Source organism: Peromyscus leucopus, chromosome 6, assembly GCF_004664715.2.
Source record: "Peromyscus leucopus breed LL Stock chromosome 6, UCI_PerLeu_2.1, whole genome shotgun sequence".
NCBI classification, from domain to species: domain Eukaryota; kingdom Metazoa; phylum Chordata; class Mammalia; order Rodentia; family Cricetidae; genus Peromyscus; species Peromyscus leucopus.
In genome coordinates this window covers 129,468,167-129,482,422 of record NC_051068.1, presented here as the reverse complement: position 1 = coordinate 129,482,422, position 14,256 = coordinate 129,468,167, and the positions used below count along the sequence as shown (strand labels likewise).

The 14,256-nt window shown below is 41.0% G+C and overlaps 1 protein-coding gene across 11 annotated transcripts in view; it reads left to right on the top strand.

Annotated features, from left to right (window-relative positions):
• Positions 1-14,256, top strand: part of Lrrc7 (leucine rich repeat containing 7) — a 479,632-nt gene that overhangs the window by 397,815 nt on the left and 67,561 nt on the right. For 9 of the 11 annotated variants that reach the window (XM_028890385.2, XM_028890382.2, XM_028890380.1 and 6 more), the window contains 4 exons: positions 2,359-2,470; positions 2,673-2,853; positions 4,613-6,293; positions 9,928-10,068. In XM_028890385.2, coding sequence (XP_028746218.1) covers positions 2,359-2,470; positions 2,673-2,853; positions 4,613-6,293; positions 9,928-10,068 — 2,115 coding nt within the window. The remainder of the gene's footprint in view (positions 1-2,358; positions 2,471-2,672; positions 2,854-4,612; positions 6,294-9,927; positions 10,069-14,256) is intronic. The other 2 variants (XM_028890383.2, XM_028890378.2) reach the window with 1 other exon arrangement.

Here is a 14,256-nt window from a genome sequence, read left to right as displayed (position 1 = left end):
CTGATTGCTTGCCAGCAGCTTCCACTGTTTACTACCATGAAAGTAGTCTCAGAACTTTTCTTTCCTCAATTTTTGAGCAGGATCAGAGACTTATAACCTAGTTGAATCATGCAGAGCCCTGGTCACAATTTTGAATAGCTGATGCATATAAGCAAGATATTCTAAGTACTGAATGCATAGAACATGAGGTAAAAGAAGTAATGTTAACATTCTGTGCTGATATAACTGCCTGATTTGGTTCTTATGTCTCATTTTATTTTTTATTTTGCTGTCTCTTAAAAAATAATTATTCTACTTATATTAGGTGTCATTTAAAAATACCTCCTTTCTGAGTTGTATCACACAAATAAGATACCTTTATCTTCATATACTGAACATAAATTAGTACTAATTCTATTACCTACCACCTTCATCTGACAAATGTGTCAGATACAGGGCTGAGAATTACTTTGTCTTGCCCAAGGTACCTGATTAATAATTGATGACGCAAAGACAGGATGGGGAGACAGCACCATGTGATTGACAAGTTGTCTTGTTCTTTGCAGAGAACTGCTTCTCCAGCTTGCATCTTCTTACAAACACATGCTTTTATTATTATACCACTTTAAAGTTTTACAGTACCTTTCTTGTACTGAACTTTGAAATTCCATGGGAATACAGATTTCTTTCTTCAACCCCAGGCTTTCAATTGCCCCTTTGTCTTTAGGATCTCTTTTTAAATTGGACCCTTTATTTCAGGTCCCTGATAATCTCACTGGGGACCTCACACTGAAAGAGGCACTAGCTGAGTGGGAACCCAAGAGAACTAGACTCCAATCTTGGGTCTTTGTTAAGTGTTTTTGTGTGCCCCAGGTCCAGTGAAAGTGTTAAACTCAATGGTCATTCAATCTTCATCGACTGAAGCAAATATTCATTGAGAAGCAAATATTCTAATACACCCCCAAAATAAGTTTAAAAGATAAAATTTCAGCCAAATATTAAAGAAACTGATGTATTTTGTGCAATACCAAAATCCTAAAGCTTGTCCCTTTGAGTGTTTCTGTCTGTTCATTACACCAACCAAACACTAGACAAATCTTTCCAAATTCCTGATAATTTTCTAAGTATATCCTTTTCTGATTCAACAAAACATTTATACTGTGTTAGTTCAATGCTACAAATTAACAAGATACTAACAAGCAAACAAACAAAAACCCTGAATTTCTTCTTTGAACTCAAATTATCATAAACAAGTTAAAAGACACAGCTATTGTGTATAGAAAGTGGGAATTGAGATTTTGCTTTTCTTAATGTTCTCCTGATATCTGTTTAATTGGGAATTATCTGAATTCTAGAAATTAAAATTCATGGAATTTTTGCACTGATGAGATGGCTCAGTGGTTGAAAAATCTGGTTGCTTCTGCAAAGGACCCAGGTTCAGTTCCCAGCACCCACATAGTGTTAACTTCCGCTCCCAGAAATCTAATGTCCTCTTCTGGCCTCCACAGGCACTGATTGCTAATAGTGGATTCCCGTGCCTGCAGGCAAAACACCAACACATAAAATTAAATAAATCTTTAAAAGAGAGAGAAGAGAGAGAGAGAGAGAGAGAGAGAGAGAGAGAGAGAGAGAGAGAGAGAGAGAGAGAGAGAAAGGAAATAAATTTTAAAACTTGTGGGACTTTTGTATTGTTTATTCTTCATAGAGTTGTGTTCTTTACCACTGCCATTCAATTCACTCAACATTTGATACACGGTAGATTAAGTAGGTTGGAATGGGCATGAGAACACTTAACAACCTCAGGAAGAAGTCACAACAGACCCACAATGACTGCCAACACAGCCACCTGGGACACAGCAGGGATTGGAGAGCAGGGTCCTGGGGCACAGGATTACCAGGCCACGAGCTGGATAATGTGTGTGTATGGGTGGAACTAAGATCCTACTGGTCTGCAATGGCCTTCTCACTTGGAACTCTAGAATTCTCACATCCAGAATATATGACTGTGAGCTACACTACACTGCCTGTGGAGGGTGTAGCATAATTCAGTGCTGTGTTGAAATGAGTACTGTTTCATCTCAATTAGATTGGGAATTCCCAGAAGACCATGTTGTATCTTTCTGGGGAACCTCCACAGTTCTTTGCACAGTGCCAGGCATACAAATAGCATCCAAAAATACATCTAATAAATAAATGAGTTCACATAAATTAGAAAAATAATTAGCACTCAGAGATACACAGGGTTCTTTTCGCAATGCCCTATGGTGAATTAAACTCTAGGGCTGCATCTTTGAGTCTGAGCCAAATAAGATATTGCCATCTTGGTTAACCATTATTTAAATGTTTACTTTCCTTGTCCTGTATTATTATATCTCTCAGGATTCTTTTGTTCATCCAGCTAATGAAATGAGGATTGGGGAACTTCACCCTTCATTAGCTGAGACCCCTCTGTACCCACCCAAACTTGTTCTGCTAGGGAAGGACAAAAAAGGTAACATCGTGAAGCCGACGTGGAACTGTGACCGATGCATGTGCATGATAAATCACCACTTATACATTATGACGTGCCGTAGTCTATAAGTACTCGCAGACGTGTGCTTCTGACATTCATCCATATGGAATCTGCTTTTCATACTTCTTTTCTATCCATCAGTGCTCGTAGCATTGTAACATGTTTCCCCTTTAAATTTCAGAATCAACTGATGAGTCTGAAGTTGACAAAACTCACTGTCTGAATAACAGTGTCTCCTCAGGCACCTACTCAGACTACTCACCCTCCCAGGCTTCCTCGGGGTCCTCTAACACCCGCGTGAAAGTGGGGTCCTTGCAGACAACAGCTAAAGATTCCGTCCATAACTCTTTGTGGGGTAACAGGTGTGTGGAGAATTCCCCCTTCTTTGTTCCCAAATGTTCATTTTCATCAACTTTGACAAAGTGGAATCTGCTTGATGTGGGAATTGTGTTTGGCACATGAGTGGCACAGAAGACAGAAGATGCAGGTAAGCATGTGGGCTCAGTGGTCCTTTGGAGGGCATCAAAGCCATGCTCCAGGGCCTGGCATCCATGCAGGTGCATCTCAGAGGAAATAATGAGAAATCACAGTAGGAACTAAAAGCTTGAAAGTAAAATTTTTTGTTTGGCCATCTCAAGTTTATGAGACATGTGGGCATGTCACATCTAAAATGGATATAAGCAGGGCTGGGTAGAAGTAGCTTAGCAGTGGAACTCAGTGTTCGGGGCCCTGGGTTTTATCCCCACTAACACAAGAAAGCAGAAATGGTGTGATAAATTAAGATATGTGGGCTGGAGAGGCTGCTCAACAGTTAAGAACACTAGCTGCTCTTCCAGAGGACCTGGGTTCCATACCCAGCTCCCATCAACATGATGGCTCACAACAGTCTGTAACTACAGTTTTACAAGATCTGATGCCTTCTTTTGGCTTCTATGGGTACCAGACACTCACATGGTACACAGACATACATGCAGGCAAAACATTCATACACATAAAATAAAAATAAATTTTTACAAAAGGATATGTGTAAAATATTTTGTCTGCCACAGAGTAAATGCATATTATGTAACATTGTAATCACCTGAAGTCAAGATGTGTGTAAAGGCATTTACCCTTTCCCATGTACCTCCTCCTGCACTACTCTGTTCTATGTATGGGAGATACAAGAGCTTGAGGGAACCAGAAACAATCATAGAAATTCAAAGAAAGCAAGGGAGGGTGAGAGAGGCCGAGAAAGGGTCAGAGAAGGTCAGAAAGAACCAAAGAGAGCAGGAGAGAACCAGTGAGGCTCAGAGAGGATTAGAGAAGGTCAGAGATGGTTAAAGAAGGTCAGAGAGAGCCAGGAAGAACCAGAGGAAGACCGGGATGGCCAGAGGGAAACAGGGAGAGCCAGAGAGAACCAAAGAGAGCCAGGGAGAGCCAGAGGGTCAGAGAGAGCCAGGGAGAACTTGAGAGAGCCAGAGGGAACCAGAGCGGGTCAGAGAGAGCACCAGAGGGAGTCAGGAAGAGTCAGGGAGAGCCAGAGAAATCCAGAGAGGATTAACGAGGGTCAGAGAAGGTCAGAGAGGGTCAGAGAGAGCCAGAGGGAGACAGGGAAAGCTGGGAAGGTCCAGAGAGCCATCCATTTATTCACTAAGCAGCAACATGTCTGCCCTGTCTGAGGTCCCTGACCCCTCCTCTTTGGAATGTGTTAAGTTCTCTCAACTGGTAACTTGGAAGTACTCTGAATTGGACATTCCAGGGATAAGTAGTGGAAATCCCCTTGCCAGCCCATCTTCAGGACCATGGTTGAAAGAGCACTTATTTCATTCATTCACGCATTTAGCCAATATGTATCCTGATCCCAAAAAGGAGAAGACCTTTCTCTTCATGCTTGCACTCTATGGAAGGACCAAAGATAGTAAACAATGGATACATTAGGCCGTCAGTTTCCTAGCGTTCCAGAAGGCCATGGTTACTCAGAAGATAGGAAAGACAGAGCAGGTTAAAGTGGACTTTTGGTGGTGCTTTAACGGTGAGCCAGGTGGGGAAAATGAGTTGCACAAAGGCTGGTGGCATTCTCCTTATAGGAAGGTCACCTCTCCCTCTTGGTCATTTTTCTCCTTCTGCTTATGTTCACAGGATTGCACCACCTTTCCCACAGCCTCTGGATGCAAAGCCATTACTCAGCCAACGGGAGGCTGTTCCTCCAGGGAATCTCCCCCAGCGTCCTGATCGGCTGCCAATGAGTGATGCTTTCCCTGACAACTGGACCGACGGCTCCCATTACGATAACACGGGTTTTGTCTCAGAGGAAGCCACGGCAGAGAATGCCAACAATAACCCTCTCTTAAGCGCCAAAGCTAGAAGCATACCTGCTCATGGGCGTAGGCCTTTAATCAGGCAAGACAGGATTGTTGGTGTTCCCCTGGAACTGGAGCAGTCCACACATAGACACACGCCAGAAACAGAAGTGCCTCCTTCCAATCCCTGGCAGAACTGGACCAGAACCCCCAGTCCATTTGAAGACAGGACTGCTTTTCCTTCCAAGTTAGAAACAACCCCTACTACCAGCCCCTTGCCTGAAAGAAAAGACCACATGAAGGAGCCTACAGAGACACCAGGTCCCTTTTCTCCAGGAGTGCCATGGGAGTATCATGATCCCACCCCCAACAGGAGTCTCGGTAATGTCTTTTCTCAAATCCACTGCCGCCCAGATTCATCTAAAGGTGTTATTGCAATTAGCAAAAGCACAGAGAGGCTGTCCCCACTCATGAAAGATATAAAGTCCAACAAGTTCAAAAAGTCTCAGAGTATTGATGAGATTGACATTGGTACCTACAAGGTTTATAACATTCCACTAGAAAACTATGCCTCTGGGAGTGACCACTTGGGAAGCCACGAGCGGCCAGACAAGTTGTTGGGACCAGAGCACGGCATGTCCAGTATGTCCAGGAGCCAATCAGTACCCATGCTGGATGACGAGATGCTCATGTATGGAAGTAGTAAAGGGCCACCCCAACAGAAAGCATCTATGACTAAGAAGGTCTATCAGTTTGACCAAAGCTTCAATCCTCAAGGAGCAGTGGAAGTTAAAGCAGAGAAGAGGATTCCACCCCCTTTTGCACACAATTCTGAGTATGTGCAGCAGCCCAGCAAAAACATCGCCAAGGATCTGGTCAGCCCCAGAGCCTATAGAGGTTACCCACCCATGGAGCAGATGTTCTCCTTTTCCCAGCCATCTGTAAATGAGGATGCCATGGTGAATGCTCAGTTCGCCAGCCAGGGGCCCAGAGCAGGCTTCCTAAGGAGGGCTGACTCCCTGGCCAGCTCCACTGAAATGGCCATGTTCAGAAGAGTCAGCGAGCCCCATGAGCTGCCCCCTGGTGACAGGTATGGCCGAACAGCCTATAGGGGAGGGCTGGAAGGCCAGAGCAGCATTTCAATGACTGATCCCCAGTTCCTCAAGAGGAATGGCAGGTATGAAGATGAGCACCCTTCATATCAAGAAGTGAAAGCGCAGGCGGGAAGTTTCCCTGCTAAAAACCTTACCCAGAGGAGGCCACTGTCTGCCAGGAGCTACAGCACAGAGAGTTACGGAGCCTCCCAAACAAGGCCAGTTTCAGCTAGGCCTACCATGGCAGCCCTCCTGGAAAAAATACCATCTGACTATAACCTGGGTAACTATGGTGACAAGCCGTCAGATAACAGTGATATAAAGACAAGGCCCACCCCTGTGAAGGGAGAGGAGAGCTGTGGTAAAATGCCGGCAGACTGGAGACAGCAGCTGCTTAGACATATAGAAGCTAGAAGGTTAGACAGGGTATGTCTGCGTTTCTCTGTAAGAATTCCCCTTCTGCCTTGGGTTTTCCTTTCCTGGTGTCTCTGAGCACATGTGGTGGTGCATGAGTTACAGGAAGGATAGCTCCAGAATTGTACTTTTATTTTGCGGGGGAGATGGATTGCAATAGTTTATTGTAGATATTTCTTAATGCTTTCTGAGAAGTCATAACCAGCAGGTGAATTACCTATCAAAGCTAGCCTAAATATTGTTGGTAAGAAAGAATTTGACTCGATTATCTGGGATGGTGCTTCAATGTCTTTCTAGCCATGAAAGCAAGGCCGCCTCTCCCAGGACCCAAAACTCTTCCCTGGTGACCTAAAGAGTGTTATTTTTATTGAGTCTATAAAAAGTGAGTATTTCACTCTTTCCACATGGACTCACTTATATTAAACTCGAGCTTAATTTGTTTATAAAATTTGCACATAGCTACAGCTAAGGGACAACTGAAGTCATTACCTCTAATGAGCAATAATCTTCCCAGCAAGTAACAGAAAAATAAAATAAGCCAAGATTAAATGCCCTCTTGCACACTATTTTATTTGATTAAAAAAAATCCTGACATTTAGAATATTGACTTTTATGTAGAAAAAAATTCTACAATTCAAGTCAAGCTATAAACAACAAATGTAGATGGTATCTCAAGAAAGACTACAAATTTAACAAATTAGTGTGTACAGTGTAGCAAAACAAGGAAATAAATCCCAAATTAATCCTAATTCAGTTAAAAATTGAGTCATAATACTGTGCTGAGTGAGCAGTGATTAGAGAGTTAAAAAGAAAAACAAGAAAAAAATACAAAGCATGGAATTAGTTCTTGTTACCTGCTTGAATCTCTCTAAGAGAAACCAAGCATTTCATTTTCTAGAGCTTTTGCTCATCTGCATCACCACTCACTAAACCGTGTGGCTTACTGGGAGGTCGTGGTGCACACCTTCAACCCCAGCACTCGGGAGGCAGAGCCAGGCCAATGTCTGTGAGTTCAAAGCCAGCCTGGACTACGGAGTGAGTTCCAGGAAAGACTCCAAAGCTACACAGAGAAACCCTGTCTCAAAAAACAAAAACAAAAACAAAAAAGAAACCTTGCGGCTCTAGTTCAAAAGACTGTGTGTACCCCAGAGTCACTTGAAAATTAAAGATTGCTTTGCAAAAATGAGGCCTTCCCCTCTCACATCTTCAAGTTAGGTATTCTGAGTAATATGCCATCAGAATGTTTCACTTGATCATTTCAGTTTTATTTGATTCTCTGCTTTTATAAAGGCGGGGTCACTGTATTGTATATTTCTTTAATATTAAATTTGAGTTTTCAGCTTATTTTTTTTTAAATAATGACTTGTAGATTGTGTCTACACTACAAGGAAACAGTTTTCCTAGGGAGAGAATGAATTAATAAATGTGGCTGTGGGTATTGGTTTCTCAACATGAAAATTGTCTCTGACTTGCAAAATACTTCATCAGAAAGTTTTAAATAGGTGTAATCCATCCCATTGAAGCTTTGTCAAAGTCTCATGGCTGGCATTAGTAGGAGACACCTGATCAGGTGGCTCGTGCCTTGCCTTAAGTTATACCCTCCATGTAGACAGATAACTTAATGGGTGAAAATATTTAGGGTTAAATAATACAGAACAATTGGGAACTCTGGTCTCATTTAAACAACAGCCATATATAAATATAGTAATATGAACTATCTAAGAAGGGTTCTAAGAAGGTATGGGGAATGTGTGTGTGATGATCAGTAATTTCAGACAGAAGAATGAGTGGAAACAAAGCATTGAAATAGAATGACACGGTGTGAAGCATTTGGTGTCATCAATTTACTCGTACCCTGGATAGATGTGCCCCACCCACTTTGAACCAAAACACTAAGAAGTAGGTGACTCCTGTAGCTGCAGAGAGAATATAGCTGGGGAAGGGTTTCGATAAGTAAGTCTGAAGGCCCTGTCTGGCTCAGATGGTGAAGGCGAATTTATCTGTATTTTTTCATTGTTGTGATGACACCTCCCTTTTCCTGAGCTGTTTGTTTGTAATTCCCTGGTTTCTGACACTAACTTTTCAGAGCAGTTGTGATGTGTGTTTAATAGTTTCTCATTTGATTGAAGAAGTTGAGTTCCTTTAGACTACTGCTCCAAACTACAGTTTCCTAGGAGCTTTCTTCTAGTTTGCTCCAAGTGACATTTCCTTTCCCGATGAGCTGTTACTCAGCAATAACTCAAGATGTATCTCCTGTGAAACCTTCCAGCTATTGGCCCAGATAAATTCATGGTTGCAGAGCACATATTACAATGTCACAGAGCTGTGGTAGTAACATTCTGCCTGTGATCAGATGGCACCAGAGATGAGGGGTACTTTCTTCCGAAGCTCAGCTAAGCTATTTAACCCTGAGTGAACAGTATTACCAGCAGCTAAAAGATATTTGTGATCTCACATGAAAGTCAACTGCCTACGGGTCTGTTCATGTTATAGGCTTAACAATCCAACATGGAGTTGGCAAGTGATCTCAGTGTTGTCCTTGGAGAGACAGCTCCAAGTACCACACTAGGGAAAGGATACCATTTTTTCCCTTATTTTAATCATGAATGCTTCCATGACAGAGCCTCACTGTGACTAAGAATTTAAAACAGGAGCCCATGTGTGTGAGATTGCTGGTCCTCTATGGGGCATCAAGGAATTACCTCTGAACCAGAAGGAGAGGTTTAGAGTCTTTTTCACTTTGGGCATGGTGACAGTGAACTAGTCCCTAGTCCTTAACAAATAGAATTGGCAGACAAGTGTATCATTGGTCATCTCTCTCCACAGCTCACAAAATGCTGGTGATAAAAATCATTACTTTGGGAAGAGTGCTCTCAGAACAAAAACGATATCCAACCATCAGTTCTCAATGATAGCTAAGAAAAAGTTTACTGCATTAAATAAGAGAATTACTTATAGAAGCAAGCACTATCAATGATTGTGTTTCCACTGTTGACTGAGAGTTTGATGTTGAGCCATTTTAAAACATCTTAATATTTTAATGAAGCCCTACAGAGAAAAATTACTAGTCATTAGTACCTGGCAAAGGATATCTACAATATAAATATCACCAGAGTGTTGTGCAGATATTTGATGCATACTAAAAAAAAAAATAGCACTAACCATCTTCAAATTTTAACTGCCCTTAAGGTTGTCACACATTAGCTTAGGCAGAGTTAGAAGTTAACATCTCCTTTATAGATGCAGATCTTATGATGTGAGAAAAATCGAATTTTTAGCATATGGAATCTGATTAAAATCTCACTGTTCCAATTTGCAAAACTAACAAATTACTGCAGATAATCAATACTTGTCTCAAGCCGGTATCCTCAGGATATCTAAGAGACAGAAACAGACTTAGACTTTCCCTGAGAGCAGGCATAAACAATGTATCTTTGCTCTTGTCATTTCTGTAGCTCTGGAGGATACTCATTATGTACATAACTAACCCTGTTACTGTTTGCTTTTGTCTGATGAGCGCATGTTTATAAAAAGTTACTGTTTGCCCGCTTACAGTTCAATGTTATGAATTTAGATGTGTTCATGTAATGATCTGTTTGTGGAGCCCGTGTTTACATCCTGTCACATGGTTATCTCCTCTACTCAGAACGCTGCTTACAAACACAACACAGTTAACCTTGGCATGCTGCCCTATGGAGGTATTTCAGCAATGCATGCAGGCAGAAGCATGACTTTAAACTTGCAGACTAAGTCTAAATTTGACCTTCAAGACCTACCTCTTCAGAAAGTAAGTATGGACTGCCCTACATGTGTCAGCATCCCAAAGCCACTTGATGTTTGTTCACTTGGTGTATTTAGACTGTGCATCTAGCCCTGCTTGTTACAGACTCCATAGTTCAAAAGCACCAGGGCAAATGATGTAGAGCCTGAATCTGTAGTTGCTCGGTGTTTATTGTAGCTAGATTGATTATCAGACGCTTGCTTTTTGGACTGAGCAGGCATATAGCTTTGGGGGTTGATTTAAGGATCATCTTTCTATTTATTTTTCTATTCTTCCATGGTTTTCTTTCTTTTGTGTTTACACATTTATTGTTTACATTTTTGGAGACCATCCCTGCCTTCCCTTGGTGAAGCATTCTGAGAACAATGCTGAAAACTGTTTTTTTATTTAGGTGGTTCCTTTAGAAGGAACCTTTAGAAAAGTAACAAATTCATATATTTTAAACAAAAATATAGATATTAGCAAGAAAATAATGTTGTATAATAAAGAGAAGAATTCCCATTGTTATATAATATAATGAAATATTTGTCTTGTTCAGTCAGCATTGGGAATGCCCATTTTTACCTACTTAGACTAATTAATGCTTTTTCTCTGTTACATCTTAGTGGAGACTAATGAGTCATTTTCATACGTCATTATGACTGTATGTTAATGTCGTCATTAGCCTCATAAGGTTTTGTGGATAAAGAAGTACAAAATAGGAAAGCGAGTGACAGCAGCACCATATCTCTTCTTTCTGAATAAAGTTAAACATGGGACAAACTCCCTGCTGTAGGCCTCACAGTCACTGCGAATGTCTGGTGACATTCCCCGGTTCTGTGTGGTTTAATTCAGGCTGTGGATATCATAACATAGTTAGAAATTTTATATCCACAGATTTTCACACACACACAAAGCCATCAAAACCTAACTAAACTGGGAGCTTTTTAATATTATCTTATTTGTTCTCAGTCTCCCAGGGGGATGAACAGTGGTGCATGATAACTTTCTCTGCTGGTATTTGCTGAGGTCAGCAATAACTCTCATCGTGTCCATGCTCAGGGCCCAGCTCACAATCTCTAAACTTAGATCTGGGCTTGTGAGCAGTTAATTTATTCAAGCTAGCATAAGTCTAGCATGTCATCAGCACAACCATTTTCTTGAAACTCCCCTTTAAGACAACCTGCTTTTCATGTCCTCCTAGAAGTCCAAAGCCCTCATCGTCTTTCCATGCAAAACCAACTTTCTTATCCAGTCCACACTCGGGGAGGGATGAGCTTTCACAACTATAGACACCTCTGCAAGAGGACTTGGGGAGTAATGCAAATCAGTCTGTGAAACTAAAAAAGAAATTTTCAAAAAAGATTTATGAGCAGATTAAAGTACTTTGTTAGGCATGGGTGCCACACACTCCCAGCACTTGAGATTCAGAGACAGGTGAATCTCTGAGTTCGAAGCCTGCCTGGACTATATAGTGAGTCCAGGAAAACCTGAGCTTCTCAGGGAAACCCTGTCTCAAAAAAACAAAGCAAAACAAAAACATTAATTAAATTAAAGGAATCTTGGATAGAAGAAAGCTATTGCTGGAACCCTCTGAAAATATCTAATGGCAACAACCCTATTTTGACTAATTTGGGGCCTAATTACTCTTTGACCCATACAGTGATCTGGATTCACGCAATAACTGAAGAGCAGCAGTGCACTTAAAAATGTGTTTCTGGTGTCTCAGTTACTCTCCAGGCATGAGTTAGGGACAGCTGCCCTGTGGTATTAACCTTGTATAGAAGTGGTCCTAGAGAATAGATTAATCATCTCTCACTGTAGTGATACCATACTTTATAACAGCGATAATGCATAACTGTATTTGAGGACCTCGGGACCATCCTCTCTTGGACAAAGAAAGGACTTATGGGAAGTCCTTTTGGAAAGAAAATCCCTCTGGAAGCTCAATAAATTGCAAACCAACAATTTAAACACTGAAAGACTTCAAATACATTTCCTCCTGCATGAAGGAGGAGGAAGTGGAAGAGGGAAAGGAGGAAGAAGAGGAATGAAAAAGTCATTTCTAAGATTAACAGTTTAAAGTCTATGAAAAACATAAACTACCTGGCATGTAAAGAGTTCAAAAATATTAATGCATAAGCATTCAAAGCACAGCTAAAGCTGTGGCTGTGGCAATTCATCCTTCACTCTAGCCCATCGGTTCTACCCTAAGCTCCCATCCCTTCTGACAGATTCATCTTCTCTATAGAGCTTGGATTTACAAATCTGGGGAGGCTTTCTGTCAAACTATAGATCAACCTTTATTTATATAATTTTTTAATTACCATACAAAGAGATGGTTGTTACTATGGCATTTTCATCCATACTATATTCTTATCCATCCTCCCCTCTCCCTTCCCTGTTCACCCCCTTCCTCCCCCAAAACAGCCCCAAAACAGTCACATGTATTCTATTATCCTCTCTTTCTGTTTCCTCCACCCCCTTAAGGTTTCTTCTTGCTCTCTCAGGGTTCCATAATCATACACAAAATTACTCTCAGGCATTTAGAAGGAAAGCATGAAGCTTCCTAAGGAAATAAAGCAATGTGCAACACACATTTGTGGAAGTGGTGCCCTTCCCAGGGGACACTTGGGCTGAAATCACAATTGTGTCCTTCCTCTCAGGCTCCCAAACCTGGCCTCTTGCACCAGGAGGAAGGAGCACTCCTATTCCCTCCAAAGCACTGACACTGTCCTTAAGCAAATTGATAATAAACTAATTAAAGGATACAACTGATTGTAATGAGGGGCCCTGGTACCTAGTAGTGTTTGCACAGTATATATTCAAGGCCATGGGGGGGGGGGCGCGCGACGACATGCTGATCTTGTGTATTTTGAACTTTTTTTTTTTTTTTTTTTTTTTTTGGTTTTTCGAGACAGGGTTGCTCTGTATAGCTTTGGAGTCTGTTCTGGAACTCACTCTGTAGACCAGGCTGGCTTCAAACTCACAGACATTCTCCTGGCACTGTCTCCCAAGTGCTGGGATTAAAGGCATGTGCCACTACCACCCAGCCAGTTTGAACATTTTTAACTCATCCCTATTTATTGCATGCCAGATCAGGCATACATTTTTCCTGGATTAAAACTAAAATATAGTCTTTCTTTTCTATAAACAGGAAATTATATTTTATATGATAATTTCATGAAAGTCTTTAAGATATTTTTTAAAATGCCACTGAATACAACAAAATTAATATAAAAAGTTAAGATTATTCATTAGTTTGTTGATGTTCCTCCTGAACTTGAAAATCTAAGAGTACTTATGAATTAGAATGCTGAATATATAAGCTAAGCTTAAATTAAAAGATATTGGTATTTCTTATTTATTTGTTCCTTCCTTCATTCATTCACTCATTCAATCATTTATCATTTATTTGCCGCCTTTCCAAAAAGCATTCAAGTCAACTTCCTATGATGTTTTTAGTGGTTCATGTGCTTTTTCAGATGTGTTCTACTGTAATGAGCTCAGCTATTGTCTTGAAATGTCATGTTACTGGGAAAAGGACAACATTACAAGAGAATGTTGGTTCAAACCACTATTTTTATTGCCTAGATTAATGAATGATAGAATGATAAATATTTCCATTGGGAGAAAACAAAGGCTGAGAAAGACTGAAAACTCACTCTGGCTGGTACCACAAGATACTTAAAGGATAGTTTTTTCTTGCAGCTCACAAACCTAAGTGGACATATTTAGAAGGTGAATGAGAGAGACAGGAGACAGGCTCACAAGTCACACAGATATATCATGTGCTTCTGCTTTACTGTCATGCCCATGGTGCCCAGTGTGCCCTCTACATTCAGCGAAGCCTTTTCACATTTCGTAACATCTGACATTTTCATACATGACTCACAGTAGTCGATACAATTCCTTTGTTCACATTATTATCCAAATAGCCATAAAAGTTGATAATGTGGAAAATTTTTAAAGGGAAATAAATGATGTATCTTCACTGACCCAAGAACACATGATCACATTGTTATGTAGATGCTACGGGAGAAATGATTCAGGTTATCAGAACTAAGTGAAAGCCAGTAATCACCATGTGCTCTGTCAGATCCACCTGTCCTTCCTGACCCTTCAGTCTCACCAAAATGTGCTTGGTGGCATGAATATTACAGACCCCAAGCATCACATGCTAATCATGCTGGCAGCTGCCACCACCAGAGAGCA